Source organism: Oncorhynchus nerka, linkage group LG15 (genome assembly GCF_034236695.1).
Source record: "Oncorhynchus nerka isolate Pitt River linkage group LG15, Oner_Uvic_2.0, whole genome shotgun sequence".
Lineage (NCBI taxonomy): Eukaryota > Metazoa > Chordata > Actinopteri > Salmoniformes > Salmonidae > Oncorhynchus > Oncorhynchus nerka.
In genome coordinates this window covers 45,345,995-45,372,960 of record NC_088410.1, presented here as the reverse complement: position 1 = coordinate 45,372,960, position 26,966 = coordinate 45,345,995, and the positions used below count along the sequence as shown (strand labels likewise).

At 43.1% G+C, this 26,966-nt stretch overlaps 1 protein-coding gene across 1 annotated transcript in view; it reads left to right on the top strand.

Moving 5' to 3' along the window:
• The window catches only part of LOC115142784 (disks large-associated protein 4-like), a 48,993-nt gene extending 22,244 nt beyond the window's left edge, over window positions 1-26,749 (top strand). The window contains exons 6-11 of the mRNA XM_029682515.2: window positions 10,910-11,352; window positions 12,884-12,978; window positions 14,253-14,767; window positions 16,164-16,255; window positions 18,396-18,560; window positions 19,823-26,749. Of these exons, the coding sequence (XP_029538375.2) occupies window positions 10,910-11,352; window positions 12,884-12,978; window positions 14,253-14,767; window positions 16,164-16,255; window positions 18,396-18,560; window positions 19,823-20,062 (1,550 nt within the window). The 3' untranslated portion in view covers window positions 20,063-26,749. The remainder of the gene's footprint in view (window positions 1-10,909; window positions 11,353-12,883; window positions 12,979-14,252; window positions 14,768-16,163; window positions 16,256-18,395; window positions 18,561-19,822) is intronic.
• Window positions 26,750-26,966: the final 217 nt, after the last annotated feature.

Below are 26,966 nucleotides of genomic sequence, written 5' to 3'. Positions count from 1 at the left end.
ATTTACATAGAAGTTTTATATTATTACATTTTTATTTTATTGAGCTAAGCAAGTCAGTTAAGCACAAATTCTTATTTACAATGACGGCCTACACCGGCCAAACCCGAATGAAGCTGGGTCAATTGTGCACTGTCATATTTTTTTATTAGTTATTTTACCAGGTAAGTTGACTGAAAACACATTCTCATTTGCAGCAACAACCTGGGGAATAGTTACAGGGGAGAGGAGGGGGATTAATGAGCCAATTGGAAACTGGGGGTTATTAAGTGACCGTGATGGTTTGAGGGCCAGATTGGGAATTTAGCCAGGACACCGGGGTTAACAACCCTACTCTTACGATAAGTGCCATGGGTTCTTTAATGACCTCAGAGAGTCAGGACACCTGTTTAATATCCCATCCGAAAGACGGCACCCTACACAGGGCAGTGGGATATTTTCTTTAGACCAGAGGAAAGAGTGCCTCCTACTGGCCCTCCAACACCACTTCCAGCACTTCCAGCAGGTCCTTCCACCAGGACCAACCCTGCTTAGCTTCAGAAGCAAGCCAGCAATGGTATGCAGGGTGGTATGCTATGGGACTCGCAATCACAGCTGTTTGTGATACAGCCTGGATTCGAACCAGGGTGTCTATAGTGACACCTCAAGCACTGAGATACAGTGCCTTAGACCGCTGGGCCACTCGGGAGTTGAAACAGGGTTGATTCAACCAGTATGTGCCCAGTGGGATGGAATGACTTGTCATGACAACTATCCTGCTTAGTTTGCATCTGTCCATGATATATTATTTTTTACCCTTCCAATAACCCATGGTGAACTAGAGTCCCGCCAGTTGATAGCTTGACCGTTAATACAGATGGCAGAAGACCGTGTCCACACGCCTTCCAGTCAGAGTAAACATTTTGAACAAATCTCTGGGTTTCCAGTGTTGTTTTTGTTTTAGTCCTTCTGTTTAAGTCAGAACAGCTACTCCTATTTAATAGGATTTCAGTTTGGTGGTGGTGGCAGCCAACAACCCGTACCGCCTGAGCTGTATTCAATTAGTGCCATTAAGCAGGAACAGTATTTAGCTGGACTGTTTGCAAAGCTTTAAACTGCTTTGCAGATGGCTTCTGAAAGCAAGCTTTGTCAGCATCAACATTATGTACGTAACTGGCGGAAAGTTTAGTTGCGTCATCGCACATTGGGGCTGTCTTATGTTGTGTGAGTGACTTATGCATAATAGCCAGAAATTGGGAGGGAAATGTACTCTGGAGACAGCTGCACTCTCTTCCCGTGTTGGTAGGAGATCACACATTTCACATTTAATTGGGTGCATCTCAAAAGTCTCGAGTTGCTTCCTCTCGCCTGTCATTTTCTTTAATGTCCCGTGCAAATGACCTAAAGAAGACAACTAAAGGAAGCTACTTGAAACTATTGAGATGCACCCTTTTTTCCCCCCTTCTCGAGATGTGTCCTCTCTTCTGTATCCATCTCTTTGTCACAGAGCTAGCCTGATGTAGGTTATAGGCAAACTCAAAACCCACAGCCTCAATAACCATGTAAACCAGCATGAATAATCTCTGTGTGATTTGAAAAGAGGTCATTTATGATTTTCCATCTGTTAGGTTTTTTTGTAAGAGAATCAGATTTTTTGGGGGGGTTCACACAAGGATAAATTCTGGGCAGACTGTTTGTAATTATGCAATAATAATATGCCAGTTGGTGCCCCATAGGGCAGGGCAAGTATCCAAAAAATGCGTCTCGAACATGCACACAAACATACAGACTGGAATCTGGAGTGGTGCCAGCATCTCACATAGCTTGCCATTGCGACGACAAGCCCCTTCAGCCCTGTCGACGTCTCTGTTATTAGAGTTGGCAGACAGGCAGTGGTCACTAGTCCCCCTTCAGCACTATCTTCCCCTGGCATGGATGTCTGTCAAAAGCTCGGGGATACAGGTATAGCATTAAACAGCAGGGAAACACATTGGCTAATTCACAAAAGTCTTATTCCTGGGTAGCTATGAGGGAATATGTTCTCATATAGGCCTGGTCTTTGATCATTTATGTCATATATAATCTTACTTACAAGCAGTTACTGTACACAGTGCTAACCTGTTTTATAATACGTTTTCTAAAACGTCTGCAAAAGATGGTAAGCAAGCCATAAGAGCGTTTACTTCTATCCTATTACAGGGTAATTACGTACATTATAATGTATTACCCAGATATTTACTCTGGTATAGGGTTTTTGCAATGTTAAGTGTGACCCGCAGACCCATACATAACACAGGAATCAACGACTCACAACGGTCGATATGGCAGTACATCTTTGACAGCATGTGTTGCTTTCCTGTCTCTCTTTAGAAAACTCTTTCCCTGGGGCCCGGCCACGGTAGTTACTGATTATGTTGTCGGTGGTATGTCAATGAAGAGATGGATGACAACATTGGAAATGTGTACTTATACTCGTCCTTACACAAGCTATTTGCCATTGTTGTACAGTTCTAAAAGCCCTACTGTTGTGGGAAAGAATGTGACGGCACCATTTGAACTAGATATGCGAGGTGAGGCAACTTCTAGTGTATGAGGAGAAAGAGAAGCAACTGGGTACAGTGTTATTGTTGCTAGTAGTGACGGAATGGTGAAAGCCAGAGCATCCCGAAGAGCATCCATTATTCAGGGCTCAACCCGTCTTGCTGGTATGTTCTTTGTCAATGTGAAACCTATGTATTTGAAACATTCTGTGTATTGTTGTTGCATTCCAAGTGAAGGCCCCCCTCTTGCTCTTGACCTTGCTGTAGGGATTTATGTACCATTTTGTACAAGACAAAAAAGATTTTGCTCTGGATACTCTATGCGATGTTCCTTACATTTACAGTGAGAAGACGTTGAACGTTTGCAGTTCTTTTACACTGAGACTATTCATGAGTTGTCTGTGGTTTTGGAGTGACACAGGTTTCTCAGTGGTGCAGCCTGTCGTTTCACCTAGAGACAAGCCTTAGTAGTTCCAGCTCAGCCATTCTACGGTAACCGAGAGCTAGCCTGTTCTTTGACGCAGCAACCAAGGCAGCGCAAAAACTAGCCTGGCGGTTTACAGCCAAGACAGAGTGAGTTCATCTGTGCGTATCATTAGGTGCAGTGTCACGATACCCGAATTTTGACTTTGATACCAGGTTTACTATCAAGATACTCGTTACCATCGCGGTACTTGATACCACAACGAGACAATGGCAACAACAACAAAAAAAGGCGTATTAGCCCAGGTCCAGAATTGCATCCATATAGATCTTTTGAGTTCAATATCATTCCATTTGGCATGTTTGATTTTTGAATGTATGCTTTAATGAATCAATTATACAATCAAATAATACATTTGTAAAGGAAAAAATATATATATATATATTTTAACTACATAACCACATTGTAATTATTTATTTGAATGGTAAATCTCTAGTCTATCGATTTTAAACTGGGTAAATCAAGATGTAGCCTAGGCGTAATCACACAATACAGGTGAATGCATATTCAATTTCGCATTTGGGACTTATTGACGAATCAATCTCTTCTTTTATAAAAGTGTGTGCTGTTTCTTTAAGACCCATGACATCATTTACACACAATCAGTTCAAGGATCTAGTGAACATGATCTTGATTGGGAGAGACATGAGACAGAGGACACAAAGTGGATTAATAACGTTTTTTTTGGTGACGATCAGCTTTCAAATCAGCAATATTTTACATGGGGTTTGCATATTATCACAAACAAGGTACTAGGGTAGTGAATTGATGTTAGCTTTAGCAGTAAGCTAACAAGGAAAGTTAGCCTACTAAGATGGAAGCTACATGCATCTTCTTGCATTGTAAATTCTTCTAGCCTGTAATGGACATTTTGTTTTGCGAACAGTAATTAACAGTTTTAGCTTTTCTGCGCGCCGTGTTGCGCTATTCAAGTTTGTTAACTTCTTTGCAGCAAGAGTGGGGACTGCAGTGGAGGCTGCTGGGGGGAGGACGGCTCATAATAATGGCTGGAACGGGGCGAATGGAATGGCATCAAACTCATGGAAGCCATGTGTTTGTTGTTGATACCTTTCCACATATTCTTCTCCAGCCATTACCAATGAAGGTGCCACCAACCTCCTGTGGAGGGGAGCTAACATGATGCAGCCCAGACTCCCAGTGCAGGCTAAAAGTGGAGCAGGCACGGTGCTCACGCGTAATAAGGGGACATCAGCTGTGCTGATAGAGACTCGATCCTCAATCAGTAGACGATGTGAGACACATTTGACAGAAGTACCGAAAGTTGTTTTTTTTAATTATTTTTTAAAATCTAGTACCGAACCCTTTTTCATGTACTAGTATCGAAAAAGCTTTGGTATACCGTGCAACATGAATTAGGTGAGGTCGCGACACATATTGAGGCTAAGGCTGTCTGTGGATCAAGCCACACAACAGATCTTTTGTTTGGAGTGTTTGTTTCCGAGTTCCCTCGCATGTTTATGCTGCTGCTGTGAGGGTTTTTAAAAGCTGCTGTGAGGGTTTTTAAAAGCTGCTGTGAGGGTTTTTAAAAGCTGCTGTGAGGGTTTTTAAAAGCTGCTGTGAGGGTTTTTAAAAGCTGCTGTGAGGGTTTTTAAAAGCTGCTGTGAGGGTTTTTAAAAAGCTGCTGTGAGGGTTTTTAAAAAGCTGGTGCCCATAGAGTAGCTGAGATGGACAGTCATAGGGAGAACTTACTAACATAACAATATTAGGGTTTGAAATACTGTACATCTCGATGGAAGGACCAGCCTCAAATCAAATGTTATTTGTCACATACACATGGTTAGCAGATGTTAATGTGAGTGTAGCGAAATGCTTGTGCTTCTAGTTCCGACCATGCAGTAATATCTAACAAGTCATCTAACTTAACAATTTCACAACCACTACCTTATACACACACAGGTGTAAAGGAATGAATCAGAATATGTACATACAAATATATGAATGAGTGATGGCCGAACGGCATAGGCAAGATGCAGTAGATGGTATAGAGTACAGTATATACATATGAGATGAGTAATGTAGGGTATGTAAACATTAGTGGCATAGTTTAAAGTGGCTAGTGATACATTTTTCCATTATTAAAGTGGCTGGAGTTGAGTCAGTAGCCACTCAATGTTAGTGATGGCTGTTTAACAGTTTGATGGCCTTGAGATAGAAGCTGTTTTTCAGTCTCTCGGTCCCCGCTTTGATGCACCTGTACTGACCTCACCTTCTGGATGATAGCGGGGTGAACAGGCAGTGGCTCGGGTGGTTGTTGTCCTTGATGATATTTTTGGCCTTCCTGTGACATTGGGTGGTGTAGGTGTCCTGGAGGGCAGGTAGTTTGCCCCGGGTGATGCGTTGTGCAGACCTCACTACCCTCTGGAGAGCCTTATGGTTGTGTGCGGAGCAGTTGCCGTACCAGGCGGTGATACAGCCATACAGGATGCTCTCGATTGTGCATCTGTAAAAGTTTGTGTGTTTTTGGTGACAAGCCAAATTTCTTCAGCCTCCTGAGGCTGCACCTTCTTCAACACACTGTCTGTGTGGGTGGACCATTTCAGTTTGTGTACGCCGAGGAACTTAAAACTTTCCACCCTCACCACTACTGTCCCTTCAATGTGAATAGGGGGCTGCTCCCTCTGCTGTTTCCTGAAGTCCATGATCATCTCCTTTGTTTTGTTGACATTGAGTCTGAGGTTATTTTCCTGACACCACACTCCGAGGGCCCTCACCTCGTCCCTGTAGGCCATCTCATCGTTGTTGGTAATCAAGCCTACCACTGTAGTGTCGTCTGCAAACTTGATTGAGTTGGAGGCGTGCATGGCCACGCAGTCGTGGGTGAACAGGGAGTACAGGAGCGGGCTGAGAACACACCCTTTTGGGGCCCCAGTGTTGAGGGTCAGCGGGGTGGAGATGTTGTTACCTACACTCACCCTTGGCGGCGGCCCATCAGGAAGTCCAGGACCCAGTTGCACAGGGCGGGGTCGAGACCCAGGGTCTCGAGCTTAATAACAAGTTTGGATTGAGTCCGATTGGTCGGACCAGCGTTGAACAGACCTGAGTGCGGGTGCTTCCTGTTTTAGTTTATGTCTATAGGCTGGTAGCAACAAAATGGAGTCGTGGTCAGCTTTTCTGAAAGGAGGGCGGGGGAGGGCCTTATATGCGTCGCGGAAGTTAAAATAACAATGATCTAGGGTTTTGCTAGCCCGGGTTGCGCAATCGATGTGCTGATAGAATTTAGGAAGCCTTGTTTTTAGATTAGCCTTGTTAAAATCCCCAGCTACAATAAATGCAGCCTCAGGATATGTGGTTTCCAGTTTACATAGATTTGAATGAAGTTCTTTCAGGGCCGTTGATTTGTCTGCTTGGGGGGAATATACACGACTGTGATTATGATCGAAGAGAATTCTCTTGGTAGATAATGCGGTCGGCATTTGATTGTGAGGAATTCTAAGTCAGGTGAACAAAAGGGCTTGAGTTCCTGTATGTTTTATGTTCACACCACGCCTCGTACCAAGTTTGAGCTGTTTTGAAAGAGCTGTCATAGTCGTACACATTTCCTTTAGGCCAAGGGTAAAACATTTTGGGGGATTGCCTCAGGAAATGTGCTAGAAAAAGGTCATGGCATTTTTGATTTAGGACGGCTCCAGTTTTGCCTAGATGTCCAAAATGTGATGTGCCATGGCATTGGCCTATATTGTATGTGTCATGCTTGTTGTTAGCCTTTAACTATAACTGCTTGTCATTTAGGAAATTCAGCTCACGTAGGTGAATAATAAACATATCTGGGTAGTTAGAATTACACCAGGCTAGGGCCTCCCGAGTGGCGTCACTACAAATCCGGGTTCGAGCCCGGGCTGTGTCGCAGGCGGCAGCGACCGATAGACCCATGAGGCGACGCACAATTGGCCCAGCGTTGTCTGGGATAGGGAAGGGTTTGGTGACGTAAGCACACGCAGTGGTTAAGTTCCTGTGGATTTTTTTTTTGTTCTGTTACACTAGGACCTTTTCCCACCCCAAGCCCCAAAAATGCTATCTAGCTCCCCCTGGCTATTACTAAGCCAATGTCCCTGCTAATTCTACTACATAGACCTGCTGCATATCCCCTCCCACCCTGCCTTAAGCTCCATAAGGAGTGGAAAACAAGGAAGCAAAGTTGTGTGAAAGCCATTTTTTGGGCTACAGTAAACATTGGCATTTTTGTGAAAGAAATGTCCTCTATCAAAGGCAGCTACGCTAATTTTCAAACACTCAAAATGGACCCACCACAGAGTCATCTGTAGCATGATGCTAGCCTGAAATTAGCATTCTATGGAACAGGATCCTGCTTGCCCCTTTTATTACAAATGTAGGATCTTAATTTGATCACATTGTTGCAGGAAAACTTGTAGTGTATTCAAGGTTTAAAAATGTTTCTAAAAAAAGGCTTCTGAAGTAGATTTTCTTTTACGAAAAATGTAATAACCCCTACAATAACCCTCCCCTTCCATATATTATAATTCACATTTGCTCTTGCTGCAGAATTATTTTCCTGTTGTAGCATACTGGCTCAAAATAAGATAATTTGTAAGTCTATAAATGGTGTCAAATAAAGTTTCACATAGCAACCACTGCCTCTTTGTGAAATACTCATCACACTCACATTTCACTACATTTTTATAGGACCATAAGGAAGACTTAATGTGGTGTGATCAAAAGGCAACAGCAGTGACAACTCCTTAGGTTACAGTCAACACAGAATAGGGCTCAGTGACAATGTCATTATCAAGTTCCTGTATAGTTTTGACTGCCATTTTGGATTAGTTTCACCCCTGACCCCTGTCTGTCAAGGACTGAACATTTCTACTGAACACACCCGCAAGAGAAAATAATACAGTTTACTATAGAATACTACAGTACTTACTATAGAATTTTGTAGTATATTGTAGAATACTATACCCCACACTGCAGTATTCCTCGATCATGTGTAGTACTTAGTATAAAATTGTCTTGTATACTGTAGAATACCATAATTAATATTACAGTAATGTCCCCAAAAACACTACAGTTTTTTAACTATAGTAATACTACAGAATTTAGTTTGCATATACCCTTCCCATTCCCCTCCCCCAAATCCCAATTTGTGCCACCCATAAGTGAGAAACTTACATGCCAGGTATAGGGTCATACAGTGGGGCAAAAAAGTATTTTGTAGGATTTTTAATGAATATATTTGCAAATTATGTTGGAAAATAAGTATTTGGTCAATAATATGTAGCTAGTCCATTGTGAAATATACACTTATTGCTTATTGGAAATGTTTTCATGTGCAGTACAACTACTTAGCATGTTAGCTAACTTTTCCCTTAACCTTAACCCTTTAACCTAACTTCTAAACCTAACCCTTTAACTACTTAGCTAGCATGTTGACTAACCCTAACCCCTAGCCTAGCTAATGTTAGCCACATCAAATTGGAATTGTACACAAATGCGTTATGAAGAAAGAAAATTGTATAATACACGCAAAATGCGTTGTGATAAATTGTTTAATGCACATGGAAAAGTGGACTTTATCGTGTGCCTGTCACAAATTTCAGATAAGTCATTTTTGTCTATTTCACAATAAGCTGTGATAGTGTGTTGAACTAGTCTGCATCAGTAAGTGGTTTAATGTAGCCTACTTATACTCCAACACGTGGGCTACAGTGATGACTGAAAGCACTTCACTGATAATGAATTTCTTTCGTCTCGCAAGCCACGAATGTGTGCTTTATGTACTGAACCAGACTATGGCTGTGTCCCAATCCAAAGGCAGTATCCTTGTCGATTTGGACACACACAGCCTAATGGCTCCAATTGTGGGTCACCGAGCATAGTTATCATGACTCGGCAAAAAAAAAAAAAACATAAGTCCCTATTAAATGTTGTTAGAAAAGCATTAGTGTGCGGTGGGGTAAGCCGTGGGTGGGAATGGAGTTCCTATAATGAAAATACACAATAGGAACTCCGTCAGGTAGACTAGCGGTTAAGAGTGTTGGGTCAGTAACCAAAAAGTCACTGGTTTGAATCCCCAAGCTGACTAGGTGAAAATTTATCAATGTACCCTTGAGCAAGGCACTTTACCCGAATTGCTTTGGATAAGAGTGTCTGCTAAATTATATGTAACCATTTAAAAATATATATATATATTTGGTGATCCAACAGAGGTGAGTTCCTTTTAGTTATTCTATTATTGCTGAGTATCGTCCTTAATATGTCCCTCATGTCACCTGCTGTACTGTATGTCACCATTCTGTTGACAAAGAGGGGAATGAGTAGAATTGGCCTTCGCAGTTAAATGCTGATGTAGCAGAACAGATTGCACACAACACCCTCCTTCTATTAAGTTGGGAGTGCTTCTCTCTCTCTCTCTCTCTCCCTCCCTCACTCTCTTTCCCCTCTCTCTCTCTCCTCCCCCCCCTCTCTCTCTCTCTCTCTCTCTCTCTCTCTCTTTCTCAACTTCATCCCCACAGCCCTTCGCTTACACTTCAGCTACGCTACACGTGTCGCGTTGCATCGCCATCAGCATCGTGTCAATTCGACACTCTACCTGCTACACCAGAACCCAACCAAAATCAACTTTATTTCTCGTTATTTCAATTCCCAAGATAGAATGAACGCGCGTCAGCCATGGAGAATTGAACCTCGACGATTCCATTGGACTCAACGCAAAGCAGGCAGTATAGCAGCCTTCATTGATATAAAAGGAATCACTCCTTCAATGGCTGTTGGCTGTAGTGTAGCAGGGTGGTTACTCTGCCATGGATAGATAGATTTATTTGATCATTTTAAACACAATACAACCAGACAAGTGGATAATGCATTTAAATTAATCGAGGATGACAAACAAAAAAACATTTTAATTGAGGTCCTCTTAAATAAATGCCAAAAAAACAATTACAAACGTAACAGACTGAGCCTTCTAGGCATACTCGAGTTACATATATAATAATAGTTAAGAATTTTCCCCCAAAATACTTCAGATAATCTCAAAAGCGCATTGAAGGTAAAACACAACAAACAAAACATGTAAATGACGAAGATTGAAATCCTCAGTTGACTTGGGATGAAGTTGAGGCAGTTTGAGTTGAAAAGGCATTGTAGGTTCAGTGGAGGGAGGCATCGATGGGACAGGAGGAGAAACCAAGAAACAAAGACGGTCTGAAAAAACAGGATCGGCGCTATTCAACAGCACACCTGCTTCCCCGAATGGTCAGTCACTCCATTGGAGCTGCTTCTCAGGTACTGGTCATCCATTACCAGGAATTGCTCTCTGTCTCTCTCTCGATGCATCCATCCTCAGTCACATCACCTGAAGCGTGGGATTGGGATCCGTGTTCTTCGGGCTAGGTGTTCCGGGCTGGAATTACTTGAATCAATTGTCTTATTCATCGAGCTATGTGGAAGCTCCATAGGCTCCACTCAGCAATCAGCCGGTGGTGATCTGTACTTCCTGTTCACATGCAATTGCATTCATTATTTGATTGACAGAATCGGAATTTGGACTTTGACGCATGCGACTCATGCTAACCACCTGTAGAACATTATGTGCACGGTATGTACTGTATGTTCCGTGTGCCAGTAAATGTAATTCTCCGCTTTAAAATGTTCCTGTTGGTGCGGGTGTTCTTCCTTCGCGTTAATCTAGCGTGCATTTGGTTCGTTTATTTCTGCTTGGAGATAAAGGTATCTTATATTAAAGGTGGTGACACTTTCCCTGACATCAGTTTTGTTGGTATGCAAATGAACAGACAAAGTACAGCAGTCTTCAAAATTCACGCTGACGCCACTTCATAGGAATTGATCTCTCTGAACCCTGAAAGCTTTACAGTATATCATTGTTGAGCAATAAAGACTTGTTAAAACTCAACTCTCTCTCCCTCCCCTCCAGTCTCCACATGCATCACCACCTGTAAGAAGCCGGCGCCCCCGCCCGTGCCGCCCCGCACCACCTCCAAGCCCTACATCTCGGTGACGGTGCAGAGCAGCACAGAGTCGGCCCAGGACACCTACCTGGACCACCAGTCTGAGCGCGAACGTCGCAGCGAGACCATCACCAGCCAGTCTAGCCAGGCACACAGCAATTCCTCCGACAGCCTCGACAGCACGCGCGCCAACAGCCTGGCTCGGGGTGTCCCTCGGCCTATCCCCATGCCCGTCGCCATCCACCGGGAACCCCTCGCCACCACCGTCCACCACGCCACCACCGGGACTGACACCAATGACTCCCACCATGAACCCCTGAGGACAGGCAGCAGCAGAGGGAGCCTGGCAGCAGAGGAGCCACGAGCGGACATCGTGCCCCGGAGAAAGCTCTCCTCCATAGGGATACAGGTTGGAGCGCGTTGTTACAGTTTAGTCAATGACGATATGGTATATAGTCAGTGACGTTACGGTAATATAAGTGACGTTACGGTAATATAAGTGACGTTACGGTAATATAAGTGACGTTACGGTAATATAAGTGACGTTACGGTAATATAAGTGACGTTACGGTAATATAAGTGACGTTACGGTAATATAAGTGACGTTACGGTACTATAAGTGACGTTACGGTACTATAAGTGACGTTACGGTAATATAAGTGACGTTACGGTAATATAAGTGACGTTACGGTACTATAAGTGACGTTACGGTACTATAAGTGACGTTACGGTACTATAAGTGACGTTACGGTACTATAAGTGACGTTACGGTAATATAAGTGACGTTACGGTACTATAAGTGACGTTACGGTACTATAAGTGACGTTACGGTACTATAAGTGACGTTACGGTAATATAAGTGACGTTACGGTAATATAAGTGACGTTACGGTAATATAAGTGACGTTACGGTAATATAAGTGACGTTACGGTAATATAAGTGACGTTACGGTAATATAAGTGACGTTACGGTACTATAAGTGACGTTACGGTACTATAAGTGACGTTACGGTACTATAAGTGACGTTACGGTACTATAAGTGACGTTACGGTACTATAAGTGACGTTACGGTACTATAAGTGACGTTACGGTAATATAAGTGACGTTACGGTACTATAAGTGACGTTACGGTACTATAAGTGACGTTACGGTAATATAAGTGACGTCACGGTAATATAAGTGACGTCACGGTAATATAAGTGACGTTACGGTAATATAAGTGACGTTACGGTAATATAAGTGACGTTACGGTACTATCTGTGACGTTAAAGTACTGTCAGTGACATTATGGTGTTGACAGTGGTGTTACAGTGGAGTCATTAACATTTCATTAGATTCAGTAATATCACAGTATGTTTCTTAGTGTTTGAGGTAAAGTGCTAGAGTAAGTGTGTCTGTGGTACAAGTTTGGCAGTGTGGCTTAGGTCCAGCAATGGACTGGCGTGCAACCATTGGGCTGCTGGAGGCTATTTAACCTAACCATTGATAATTTTAAAGAATAAACAAACAGTGAACTGTGCTAATTAAACATGTATTTTTCTTATGCTTACAGCTCATATGGGGCATGCTGAATTAGAATTTTGAAAAAGTGCCATCTGGAAAATGAAAAACTCAAAAGAGTTCTCCCCATCCTTGCCTGGGGAAAACATTATGCTTTCACTTCATTATTTAATATAGATATTTTTTTTCAGACTGTCTCTAGAATGAGGCAGCTGGTTCTTTTTTTGCGCGAAGCAAATGTTCAGATCTCACAATGCCTGCAGAAGTGTTTACTGTCTCTGGGACCACATAAACATTATATATATAGTAGCAATCTTCTAAGGCGTGCAGATCGACTGCAAAAAATATGACCTGGAGCACCACAGATTTTCTACCGGAATCAACCTTTTCCAGGTGACAAATGTTTTGTATTGAATACTGTTTTTTTGATCGGTTGTTAGGTTGACTGCATTCAGGAGGAAGTCCAGCGAGAGGAGACACCGCCACCGCCATTGGCCAGATTCCAGTCAATCGGAATCCAGGCGGACGACAGCTGGTAAGTGCACTTCCTGTCCCGTTTGTGACTCCCGTTCATTTCTCCTCCACACAATAAAATGTTGCCTAAATATATTCATTTCTGAGGGGCCATTTTGATGTAGACACTGAGAAAATATACATAATGTGAGAAAACAGTAACACACCTGCTATGTTGCCAAGAGCATACAATATTTACATAAGCTATTTTACAATGATCCATGCAACATTTGAAAGTCGTTCTGTAGCGTAGTACTTGTCATGTAGTTTTACATAGTTTCGCAATATTTTGAATGCCAGGAAGTCTTTGCATGCCACACTCGGCTTCACTCCCCTTTGTTCCCTCTCTTTGACCTCCCTCCTAGCTTACATCTGAATGTGGCCTTTATCATTTGACATCATAGACAGAGCCTAAACAAAGAGCTTCTATACCGGAATGTCCACCGATAACATACTCATTTTCAGAACACCACCTCCTAGTCCTATTTCTAATTAAAACATAAATGCTATTTATTGGCACCCCATACCAACAATTAAAGTATGTATTTTACCTCCCTTCCCATCTATTATTATTATCCTATTCTTAACCATGGATATTCAGACTGCCAAGTATCCATAATATTTCCACAGATGAACGTCCATTCCCCTGTTTGGCGTTTCCTGTTCTATCACTTCAATCAGAAGGTAGCATTGTAGCCAAGGTCCAGACAAAGGTCAGGGTTTGCACTAACATGCCAAGCCCTTTACCCGTACACGTGATGAGTCATAGAGATAGATAGAGATCAAACTTGCCACCAAAGACTGCGATGGCATGTGCAATGCAATGGAGGGCTTTCACCATTTGAACGTTGTCAACTGTGTGGTATGCTCTCTATCCATCTCTATGGTTTAGGCTATGTTCTGTGTCTCCTGTCTACTGCCTCCGAGCTGAGTGCACCACCGCATCATGTCGACAAGGCAACGCTACACTGTGATCGATATCCGTCTTCTGTTTTTATACCTGTATTGATCAGTAGAGGATGTAGTGGCTGACGTTGAGAACATTCCTTGGTTTGTTTTGCAGCAGGAAAAGGCTAGGTCGTATTTTTGTCCTCTAGTCTTTGTTATGGATGGTTGGCTCAGTTACAGAAGCAGTTGGGTTTGGTTTGGTTGGCTTTTGATTGCAGGTTGGTGTTACTTATCCATTGTTTTGACAGAATAACATTATTAGAGATGCATTGTCTGTTTTGCCATCGATATTGATGGAACATTGACCACTTTCTATTTTCTCACTGTTTTGTGTGGGGTTTTTTTCAGGCACAGTCGCTCCAGTAGCATGGCCTCCAAGCAGGAGACAGACTCTGACACACAGGACCTTCCCATCAACTCGCACGCCAACTCCCACGCCAAGCCCGCCGCCGAGAAGAAGAGCATGGTCAACAGCGCCTGCCAATCCATGGCCTCGCCCCCGTGCAGCGGCCAGGTCAGCAAGGGCAACGGATCAAATCCCACCGTTGACACCAGTACGTCGCCACCTCCGCTTCGGCAGATCCTCAACCGCTCCACCACACGGTCCGACTCCTCCGACTCCTTCTCCGAGAGCATGGACCCGGCCCTGGACCCCTCATCCCTGCCCCCTCCGGACCCCTGGCTGGAGAGCGGGAACGGAAATAGCGGTAGCGGGAACCCTAACGCGGTGCCCCCTCCAGGCCCTGCCTGCCGGCGGGACGGCCACTGGTTCCTCAAGCTGCTGCAGGCGGAGACGGGCCGCATGGAGGGCTGGTGCCAGCAGATGGAGCAAGAGACCAAAGACAACCAGCTCTCAGAGGAGGGTAAGACAACTAATCGTTCTATTCTTGCAGAACAAATATACAAACAATTGCCTACCCTAGTTACAACTATCATTGACCGCTTTCATTTGAAAATGTTTGCTCCTGTGCAGACATAATGATCATGAACCTATCAGAAAGTAGGTCATACCCTGACAACAGACTATGCTCCGGGACAAACCTCTCCCTAACTCAACTCTATGCAAAGTTTTTCTGAGATGACATAATGTAGCCTATTCTTTTGGAAAGAGCCCCCACTAACATCCACACCATGCGGATGCACTAATCTAGATAGTGGTTAGACCTGAACTGACTCGATCCAAAGGTTCAAAGCCTTGGAAGTAGGGTTCAACCACAGGATTCACACACAAACACACACACACACTGCAGTGGATGAGGCAGTAATACCTGGGGTTAACACACAGACAGACCTGTTATACTAGAATTACACTAATCTACTCTGGACCGAATTACAGACCCAGATAATATTAACGCCTCAACATCAGGCTGACACAGCACACAAGAGAGAGTAGGCATGAGACACACACACACACTGCACAGTCCTGACACATCATCTCAGTCAAGCATGCACGCTATATCAGAAGATCTTAACCAAACCAAGAACCAGCCAAGGTCACGCATGTGTGTATCTGCGCGTGCACAGTGTATGCGTGCTCACATGTGCATTTCTCTCACTGTTGGCAAGATCGAGTCGACATCAAATCGGATTACTGCAGGACCATAGAAAAATACCTGGTTCCGCTGGTCCCTATTCTCAATTCCATAACCTCATCATCCAGTGGTCAGATTTCACCAATGCAGATGTTCGTTCTACTTCTGACGCAGCAGTAAAAGCATGTCATAAAGACATTGTGATCCTCTCGTGTTGCCCTCTTATGGAGTCATTTTGACATGGTCATTTTGACATGGCCTTAACATCCACCTCTAGTCTAGACGCCCAACATTAGCTTGGGGTTCATTTTGGTAACGTTGTTGGCATGTTTTGCTGTTACAATGTAATGTTCCTGTTAAAACAGGTTGCTCTCCCTCGCAAATCATCTCGTTTCTCCCTGTGTGACAAATCCTTTTCACAGATTCCCTTGTGTGCTAGCTTTCAATGTAGTTGTACAGACAGGGGGAAGTGTGTAGACAACCACATCTCTCTCAAGCTGGTAGTGTTCTAAGTATTTACTCAGTACATGGCAAGAACACTGTCTTGTTGTTTTTGAGACAGTACAGTAAGACCTGATACACATCAGTAGCTATGGGAAGAGTTTATTACCATTAGCCTAGTTTAGGGTTTCATTCCTGAGTGAAACAATAGACATTCAAGGCGCTCCATTGATTAGCGTTGTATTCCAAATGCACAGCGAAATGTGTGTGTGTTTGTTATCTGCAGTGTTGGGGAAGGTCCGCAGTGCAGTGGGCAGTGCTCAGCTCCTCATGACCAAGAAATTTGAGCAGTTCAGAGGGCTGTGTGAACAAAACTTGGTAAGTATCACCTCTGCATATTCCAACTCACCCATACACACATCACATAAACAGGCAAAACAATACTACCCGGTGACGACAACATCAAATGACTAGACCAAACAATGTTTGTTATGCCACCACAACAACATCACATAACAAAACAACACTACCCTACAAAAGCCTCACCAGACAAAACAATACATCCACATTACCAGACAAAACAATACTACCATACAAAAACATCACCAGACAAAACAATATCACCACATTACCAGACAAAACAATACTATTCCATACTCTACACACACGTCAAATAACCAAACATTACAAAAAAGCACACAAAAAAAGAAATTCCACATCTGATCGTACACACATCACATCATTAGGCAAACACATGCCACATGAAATGCGACTGAGAGATTAGCATTAGCTAAGTGACAAGCTGAATGCTAACAGGCAGTAAGGTCAATGGGAAATTAATTGACCTGGCTTTTCCCCGACCTGACGGGTTAAGCACCCTTAAAAAGTCGGACACGTCTCTCTGTATCCCATCATTCCACTGATCTCAGTACAGCGGACTCAGACTATGACAGCCCCAATCAGTAGGATAAGACTGAGGGGGATTCAGTGTCATCATTGACTGAATGTTTTAGGTTCTCTCAAATGAGAACTTAGATGTGCAGTTATTCAGACAGAGGACCAAGAATCCATGGATGTTAACACCGTTTTTCTGAATAGTGATCATGTGGTCATAAAGTTCAGTGTGCGTATCGTTGAAGAAAGGGGTACTGATTTGTGTTCAATGAGTCGGTTGTAATGTGAGTCAGTTTTAATGCCACCATATTGTTGAACTCGTGTTTTGCATTAATGGTTGTGTATTGAACCTTTGGGCTTTGCTGATATAATTCTATCAAAAGGCATCTATATTCAGAAGAAATGGTCTGACATCCAATACAACTTCTAAAGACTACATTTTTTTGTATTTATTGGACAATTACCTATTGGGATCCCCCCCTTATCATTACACAACATGTCCCTTTTGAAGGAGAAATGTTATTCAGAATCCAGATAATTTCTCTCAATACATACAATTTTCAGCTGGAAACAGTTAGTTCTACCATACTTTGTTGTGTTGTTTAAATCCCACAGAACGAGAACGGTCCCTCGAACTAAGTTTAGTTGAACAGATTTTTTTTTACATTTTAGCAGATGCTTTTATCCAGAGTGACTTACAGTAAGTGAGTGTATACATTTCTCATACTGCTCCCCTGTGGGAATTGAACCCACAACCGCCAGGCTCTACCAACTGAGCCACACAAGACCCGACCATAACCAGGGAGACCCGACCATAACAAAGAACAGTCTGGTAGCGCATTAGTCACAGAACGAGTGGGTCAGGTGGAGAAAACAAGTGGAAGTTGTGACCGTCTAGCCGTCCGTCAGACTCTGACAGACTTAGCTTGCACGGTAAAACAGAGTACCACCCAAGTCACTATACAGTCAGTATACTGCTTATGTAAAGTGGTCAATTCTACCTTGCGTTAAGGGACTTTTTTTGTGCTTTTTATTTCATTTGACTTCTTATCAAGCAGGGGAAAATATATATTTTCAAGGAAGACTTGCCCCAAGACGGCAGCGTAGGTTTTTACAGAGGCATATATCAAATGACAATACAGTAGCACACTTGAGTGCAAGGACAAACAACATCTACACTTCCCGACAGAATGATTTACACAAACTCGTTCCTGGGGAACCCAAAGGGTGCACGTTTTGTTTTCTGCCCTAACACTACACAGCTGATTCAAATAATCAAAGCTTGGCGACGAGTTGATCATTTGAATCACCCTTGTAGCGCTAGGGCAAAAACCAAAACTTGCACCCCTTGGGGTCCCCAGGACCGAGTTTGGGAAACGCGGATCTATTCAGTGGGACAGAGGTCTTCACTGACATTGTGTTGTAGGACAGCTCCCTCTAGTATCCAAAGTGGACAGAGCAAGACTCGATGAATTTCAAACATCTTCTTTATCCCTCTCTTGTTTTCTCCCTCACCATTTCCCTCTCCCCCTCTAACATTCACTCTCTTTTTCACTATTTCTCTCTCTCCCCCCTCTCCCACCTACTCCCCCATTTTTTTTTTTTTTTTTCTCCCTCCCTCCAGAATGTGAACGCCAACCCGCGGCCCACAGCCCAGGACCTGGCGGGCTTCTGGGACCTGCTGCAGCTCTCCATCGAGGACATCAGCCTCAAATTTGACGAGCTCTACCAACTCAAGTCCAGCGACTGGCAGTCCCCTGCCGTGGCCCACTCGCCCCCCGAGCGGAAGGTACTTCCCACCCCTGCTGCCCAGTGCCCAGACTGGGGTAGGAAAGCCGCCGAAACTGGCCTCTCTCCTCCCTCCCCATCTCCCCTCTCTCTTCTCCCCCTCCCTGTGTGAGGGGAACACTTAAAGGGGTTTCCCAGCCCAATGTAAAGGGGGCTTAGAGAGAAGCCACCTCCCTTTACACATGCATGGTGTTCAATCTCAAAGAGGGCAGTTTGTTTTGGACTGTTTCTGCGCTTTTAAGCCCCTCCTTTGAGCATGCATGTCAGCGGTAAAATAAATGCTCCGGTCTGAAGTCGAACTTGCATGGCAATGGCAAAGGTTGCATCACGTCATGGAATGCGGCCCTGGCTTTCGCTCTATCTTGGATGTGTGTGTGTGTGTGTGCACGCGCGCGTGTGTAGGGAGCGGTTAGTTTGATGGCTGCTGGATTGACTGTAGTGGAAGGAGTATGTTTTGGTGAGAGCAGTTGGGTGGATGTGCGCTTCAACTGCTTTGAGTTCATGCAGCGCCGTTTCACTTCTTCTGCAGTGACATTGCATTGATTCAGTGTGATTCATCGAATGGGATACACTTCATTTGAACTGTACGTCATAACAGCATCGATGTGTGTTATGTCTTGTTTAAGTTATATGAATATAGTGACACTTTTATGGCGTACGGCCAAATGGAGTGTGACCATTTTAATGTCCTCGTCATGTTATTCACACAGGTATTGTTCAGCGTCTACTCTGACAAAGTGTCACCTTAAATCTCCTATATTCAACGTATTTTATCTGTGTTGTCCATATAATTGGCCCTGTGTCAAGTTAGCCACCTTGTACATTTTATTGTAGAAAGCTTCACCATAATCAAATGTCCCTGTCAAAGATCTACGTTTATCAAATGACACAATGCTCTTTTTTTGCAACCTCTGCATTACCCTCCGTTGTTTCGTTGCTTTCAGAATAAAACCTTGTATCTCCAAAACTGAAACAAACTGAAACCATGTATGAACATACATTTCACGAAAGCTATTAATAATCAGATGCTATTTTGAATACTTTTTCTTGGTCCTAAAGTCATAAAATATTCAGTTACAGCTTTTAAAGGAGTTACAAGGCTTTCTTCCTACAGCAACAACGCCTTGCATCCTCTTACTCTCTCATCTCTCCCCCTTCCACCCCCCCCTACACCCAACCCCATCTCTCTCCCGTGTCTCTCTTTCCCATGTCTTTTCTGCCCCCTTGTGGTTGACTCCGTCCATTGTGGCCCACCACCACCAGGAGGACAAGAAAGAGGCCCCTCCTCCAGTGCCAAAGAAGCCCGGTAAGGGGAGGCCGGTGCTGGGCCGCGAGAAGAGCGCCGACTCCGCCTCGTCCACCTCTTCGGCGGAGAAGCAGCGGACGGAGGCCCGCAAGCGCCTACTGGCTGCCAAGAGGGCCGCCTCGGTCCGGCAGAACTCGGCCACGGAGAGCGCCGACAGCATCGAGATCTATGTCCCTGAGGCCCAGACTCGCCTCTAAGAGAGAGAGCGAGAAACTGCGATGGAGGAAGGGATGATGGCGGAGGGAGAGAGGGAGGGTTGGGGTCTTTTCACCACACGCAGGGTCGTCTGGTCTTGGTGGCCGCCAGTCTACAGTAGATGGAGTGAGAAACAAAGAGAGAGAGAGAGAACTTTTGGGCTGTAGACTATATGGGGAATGCTTGTCTCCTCTCACGAGGCTGCAATGGAAAAACCTAAACCACAGCCTTTGTTACTATTTTTAGAACTTTTTGGGGGGTTATTTTATTAGGATCCCCATTAGCTCTTGCGAAAGCAGCAGCTACTCTTCCTGGGGTCCACACAAAACACGAAACATGACATAATGCAGCACACATTTAAAACGCCGCAGATAGCCTACATACCAGTACATACACACAAAAGTATTTTGCAAATGATGACATTTTTTTGTTGATGGTATTATTATTATCTCATTAAGAAACTATATCAAGACTATTTTAGATGTACCTGTATCTTGGCTATAAGAGATCTAATATGCGGACAAGAGTAAGCGTTTGTGCTTTCCAATGCCCCTCCCTCTCCCTTGCCTTGGCCCACCCATAGTTTGCACAACACCACCATGCGGTCAAACGTACACACACTTATTCGGAGGAGCGCACACACACACACACACACACACACACGCATCAGACCCACAGCTATCTTATGTCTTCCTGGTGCTTTTTTGTTTTCATTGTGTTTATCTGTTTTGTATGAGCCCTTGCCTGCAGCTCTAGATTCGTGAGCAGTTTCGGAGAGTAGGGCACTGAAAACTGAATTAGGAAATAGAGGATTGGGGTATTTCATGTCAAATACCACAACTTTATATAAGTGAGATCTATTGAAAACATAATGTATGTTTTTGTCCAACCTTTTTAAATATATATCGGGGAAAAAAAGAATCGGTACTTTATAACCGACTCGAACTACACTCACACGTCGATATTTACTGGAATAACGTTTGAAGATCCTACTTTTCCATTGAGATATTGTTTTCTGCCATTTTTGGTCTGAGGATGTATTCATCAGCCAATGTCCACAGTCCCATGACAATGGCCACAGTCCCATGACAATGGCCACACTTTGCACTCGCATGTGTCTCCATTGGTCTGTGAATTTACCAATCGGTCCTTTTTATAAGGCACCACACAGGGGGAAAAAACTGACTGAAACCTGGTGGAAAATCTAATTTAATTTTCCATTGCAAAATGTTTCGCTACGTTGTTGCCTAATGAATACAACCATGGTGTAGGTATATCAGATCAATTGAATATAATTCAGGTTTTGTGGAAAACGTAGACAGGACCACAATTGAGAACTGTCCCACTGGGCAAAAAGTGATTGAGTTTTTATTGTTTCCTTGTTATTTCAGGATGCTTTTAACAACGTTATCATGCTGCATCATTGTGGCTATTTCATTGAACATTTCAAAAGTCTGTGGGTTTTATAAAGTAGGTACTTCCAGCAACTCAAAGCTTGTTGCGGCAGCAATATAATTCAAAATGGTTTCTCTCCCAAACTTCTGCCTCAACTTCCCTCTCTACAATTCACCTTTTGGTGTTTTTGGCATCACTGTTTTTAATATTGTAAATGAGTTTGCACAGATGCTGGTGTGTTTCACATATGGGACCACTACTCGGTATGCATGGGAAAGTTGTGGTTAGTTCCACCTCAAATTCCAGTCACGTCAACCATTAATTCCGTTTCAAATCTCTATAGGATAGCAAATGAAACTAAGGCCAATTCGGACTTGAGGTTAAGCATCAAATAACTTTGACTAATGCCTGCTAAATGACAGTGGTTGTATTGACTATTCTCCACACTGCACATACTCATGTAAATGGTCTGTGATTCACTGCACTGCATATTCAGTGCTACCGTATGGCTTTTCCCACGTCACAGTTCCTGACCAGGCGGCCTATTCAAAAGAGATGGAGAAAGGAAAGGACACAACTCGAGGAAGGATTAGGGGGCTAGGAGAGGAAACTGCTTTAGACTATTTCTTCATCTCAATTGTCCATGACAGTTTTGGAGGGAAGGATTTCATTCTTGAATGTAGCAGAACACATTGTTTGCATTAAAGATGTTTAACTAAGCACCCTGTCACACCACTGCCCACCACTGCAACTTTTTTCGTTAAATACCTTTTTTCGCTACCTACATTAAAAAAAAAAATTTAAACAAATGATTACATCTATTTGTAATTTCTTTGACATTTATTTTTTGTTGGTCCTTTAACAAAAAAGAAATGCATTACATTTCTGCCTGTGTGGTATGTATAGCCACTTTTTTATTTAACTAGGCAAGTCAGTTAAGAACAAATTCTTATTTTCAATGACAGCCTAGGAACAGGGGGTTAAACTGCCTGTTCAGGGGCAGAACGACAGATTTGTACCTTGTCAGCTCGGGGGTTTGAACTTGCAACCTTCCGGTTACTAGTCCAACTCTCTAACCACTAGCCTACCCTGCCGCCCGTATAGCCATCAGGTGATTCACTCTCTCAAGGGGCCTGTAAATGTGGAAAATGGAATGATTCCAGTCAAGTGATTAAAAAGTAGCCTATTCGCTCATCTAATAAAACATATTAACCTTGTCAAATGAAAATATCGGTAATACATTCTTTATCTGGGTGTGAGAGATCAATACGTTTTGAAATGCAATGGTATTTAATTCACCACTTGGGGACATTTGTTAGAGGGTACCTGTCAAAAGTTGGTGATTTTTAAATGATGAAACTCTGATAAAGACAGCTTGCTGTCGAAAACATTAGTAACTAAATCATAGCATCGGAGCTACTAGAGTGTAGCTAGTGTAGCATTTCCTTTTCTCTGAAAATATTTTGCTTTCTCTAAAAGACTCCAATGGTTGTGGGGAGACGCCATGGGTGTGACCCAAGTGGCACCCTATTCCCTACAAAGTGAACTCGCTTTGAAAGTACTTTTCAAAAGTAATGCACTGTTTTTAGGGAGTAGGGTGCAATTTGAGACAACTATAAAAAAGGCAGAGTGAACTGTATGCTACCAGTGAATAGCGTTTTCACAGTTGGTCATTACAAAAATGCTTCCGACCATACATTTCCAACAAGTACTGTTTAAAAATAATGTTTTTTATAGCTAATTAAGACTTTTAGTGGTAGCCAGATACTGGTTCATTGTGTTTGTTTCTTGTTGTTTGACAAAACACTGAAGAATACAGTCTCCTCCCCCTTCTCACTATCTCTCACACACTATGACCAACTACTAATGAATGTTCTCTGTCCAAATCCACGTGGTTTCCCCTTTGCTACACATGGCTAGGGCGTGCAGTAGTGACAGGGAACTCTACCTACATCTTCACTATATGTCAAAACCAATGACTTTTCTTCCATTTCTCCCCCCCCCCCCCCCCCCCCCAACATGTTCTCCTGCACCATATTGCCGGTGACAAACACTACCTTTCCCTGCTCATTAATTAGTGGTTCTTCAGTTGATCCAATTGGCTCAGTCTGTTGAAGATGGTGCTCGCAACACCCGGGTCACCACATGGGACATATACAATGTGTTCGCTTGAATAAAAACGACATTCACTTTTTTTTTAACTTAAGTCATTCCAACCATATGCCTGGTTGCTTGTCAGCTAGTTGCTCCATTTCTCGTTTCTCATTTGGGGGTTATTTTTCTCCCCACCACCACAGTGACAGAATAGCCTGAGCATCAGGCTTTGCATTGGAAAGGCCTGGCTTTTATTGGCCATCATCCCCCCTCCTGGGAAAAGGTCGGTCTTGATTGCAGCCTATTGTTTGCTGTTGTGTGTTTGCCTGAATTGCTGATGGCCCCCTTTGCTCTGCTCAGTAAACGGCGGGGTGTCAATGGCTCTGCTCCCTCTCTGTGAATAAGTCATCTCCAGGCTTTGTGTGACAATCACTTGTCATTGGTGATTTGATCATTTACCAGGAAGGGGGTTGGGTGTGTCTGACAAGTTGTGTTCTTGGTTTGCTCTTGTGACCAATGTAGTTATAGACGTGGGTATTTGTTTTTCATGCTTATTCTGGACCATTCCAACTCGTTTCTCTGGTGTTTTGTAATCCAGTGCCTTGGACTTGGATGCATTCTGTTATAACATGAGGCTCCCGAGTGGCGCGGTGGTCTAAGGCACTGTATCTCAGTGCAAGATGCATCATTGCAGGAGCTGGTTTGAATTCAGGCTGCACCACATTGGGAGTCCCATAGGGCGTTGCACAGTTGGCCCAGGGTCGTCTGGGTTTGGCTGGGGTAGGCCATCATTGTAAATATAATTTGTCCTCAACTGACTTGCCTAGTTAAATAAAGGTAATTTAAAAAATGATAATAACAACATATTGGTAAGATGAGGGCAGTGGAAGGTAGGCCAAGAAAGAAAAGCAGTAGGCGGCCAGTATGATACAGAACATTTTTACAACGAATACATACTGTATAAGGAGCAGATCGGCCTATAGTGTATATAACATCAGAACGCACGACTACAACGCATTTTGACTGAAAGAGTCTTCTTCAGGCAGGGGGAACATAGGGGTAACAAGTGTTATTTGTAGCACTATATGAGAGCCTGCTAGATTGCGCAAAGCAATTTATATTGTAAGTCGATAACAGAGTAATGGTCATATGAAGAAAATAATGAAACTGACTATAGATACTGATAAGAATGGATGTCCCCCCCCCCCCCCCCCTATCACTTCACTTGGGCTCCAGCGGGCCCCTTCTGGCCTTCCAAAACCACTTCCAGACACCCGTTTTCCAAGGTGGTTTCCCATCCAAGCACTAATCAGGGATAATCCTGTTAGTTTCAGAGGAAAGACAACTGAGATCTGTCAACACTGCCAGCTTTATTTTGATTTGAGTCAGTTCCTGACAGGAATTGAAATAATGTAATATGCATATGGTGAGAGTGAGAGAGAGAGAGCGAGAGAGTGATTGAGTGCGTCAAGGACAAAAAAAAAGCTATTACAGGATGACAAAGGCAGGCCACTTCTGCTCTAATCCGCGTGAATACGTAAATGACAGCAACTATCTGTCCCTGAGAGACTACGGCAGCGGCTTGTCTCATACATTTAAACAACCCACTGCTCCAATACACAAACCCGAGGGACACACCTAGGCCAATTTCCTCAAGATGTTTAACCAATGCCCTGATTCTCTGCAGGCATGAAAGATCTTATGACACGTGTTGAGGTGTTTTAAGACATAATGTTTTAAGCGTCTGTTTCGGAGATTTAGATCTAGGCCTTACCCAGGTGTAATGGATTGGTCGATATTCACAATGTCACATTTTGCTTGAAATTATGAAGCCATTGTTTTGTTTAGAGGAAGTCGAGTGACTAATTGACAAAGGCCAGTTGAAATACTCTTAAACCAACAACAACAACTTTATCATGGTCCCTTTGGTGTAGATTACACAGTGTACACTGACTTGATGTGTTCCATGAAACTGCATTTGACCATGCTGTTTTCATGCATTAAAAGTGTTCACTTGATATTCTCATGAGTTGTAGGTCTGCATTGGTAGCAAACCTCCACAAGGAAGAGACGTTTTAGACTGTCTTATAATTCACAGCTCTTGTTTATTATAGTGGTATTTTCAAGGCTTTACTTTACAATAAGTGTGGCCATGTTCCAATTCCTTACTGCATTTAGCGATGCTGTTTGTCTTGTCACACTTAAACACTTCTGAATTATAAGGAGATTTTCACATCACCAGTTTTGACTCGACTCATCTGTGCTGTTAGTGAGTGTGACATATTAGGGTGGTCAACAATCTTTTTGGATGTGTTCACTATGGAATTCTGACTACGGGCCATTTCCTGAACGTTTTTCTACATCTTCAAACTTCTAGAAGACATGACTGTCATGGTGGACACTTGCCATTCTCACTTGGACTCACATCAAACTCATTTTTGTGAGACTGAAGTCAATTTGAACTGATTTACAGTATATGACTCTCAAGGCTAGGATATAACAATCCATTTCAGGGGGTGCCCAGATAGGGTACTCCAGGGTAGGAGTACATGTCATGCCACTCCCTGGTCCAAAGGCCTACGAAGCAAAAATAAGCCCCCTCCTGAATTGTCTGTCCGCTTTACTTTGTACCCTTGGCCTACAAGGGTTGGGAAAGAACCAACACTCTTACCACAGGAGATATGAAGCAAAAAAAACAAGCACATATTTTATTGAATAGGATTTGTTCATTATTGATAATGCTATACAAGTTAGGCTGTATTTGTCAGGGTTTTCGGTTTAGTGTAAAAGGTTGAGATGCAATTAGATTTACTATGATTCCTGTGACGATCTACTCTGGTAACATTAAAGCATATTATGAAATGCAAAATTAATTGAGTAAATTGGTTCTATGCTAAGTTGAACATGTTATGATAAAGTAATTCACTAGCCTGGTCCCAGATGTGTTTTGTGATGTCTTGGCTTATGGTCATTGTAAAGCAGCACAAACAGATCTGGGACCAGCTAGTAATTCCCCATGTGCTCATCAAAATCACATTCTGTTGTAAATAAGAATGAAATCTGAAGGCAGAGAACCGCTTAATCTTTTACAATGTTGTAGATTTCTTTATACAATTTCAAAGAGCTCATTTGTTCAAATATGTACTGTATAACGAAGAGAGAATATCATTCAATAAATTGCACACAATACTTTTTCAAAATGTTCACAATGGTTATTTTGTTCATCCTTTTTGGGTTGATGGGTGTCAGATTATTTTTGATATAGTGAGTAAACCGATTTACAGTCTATAATATATTTTGATCATATAGTATTTGATCTAGACAACCTAGACTATAATCTATATGAGGGTTTCTTATGGGTTGGGACCCAAAGTGGGCCCTGGGCATGTGATACGTGGGTCGCGAGTTTTGAGAATA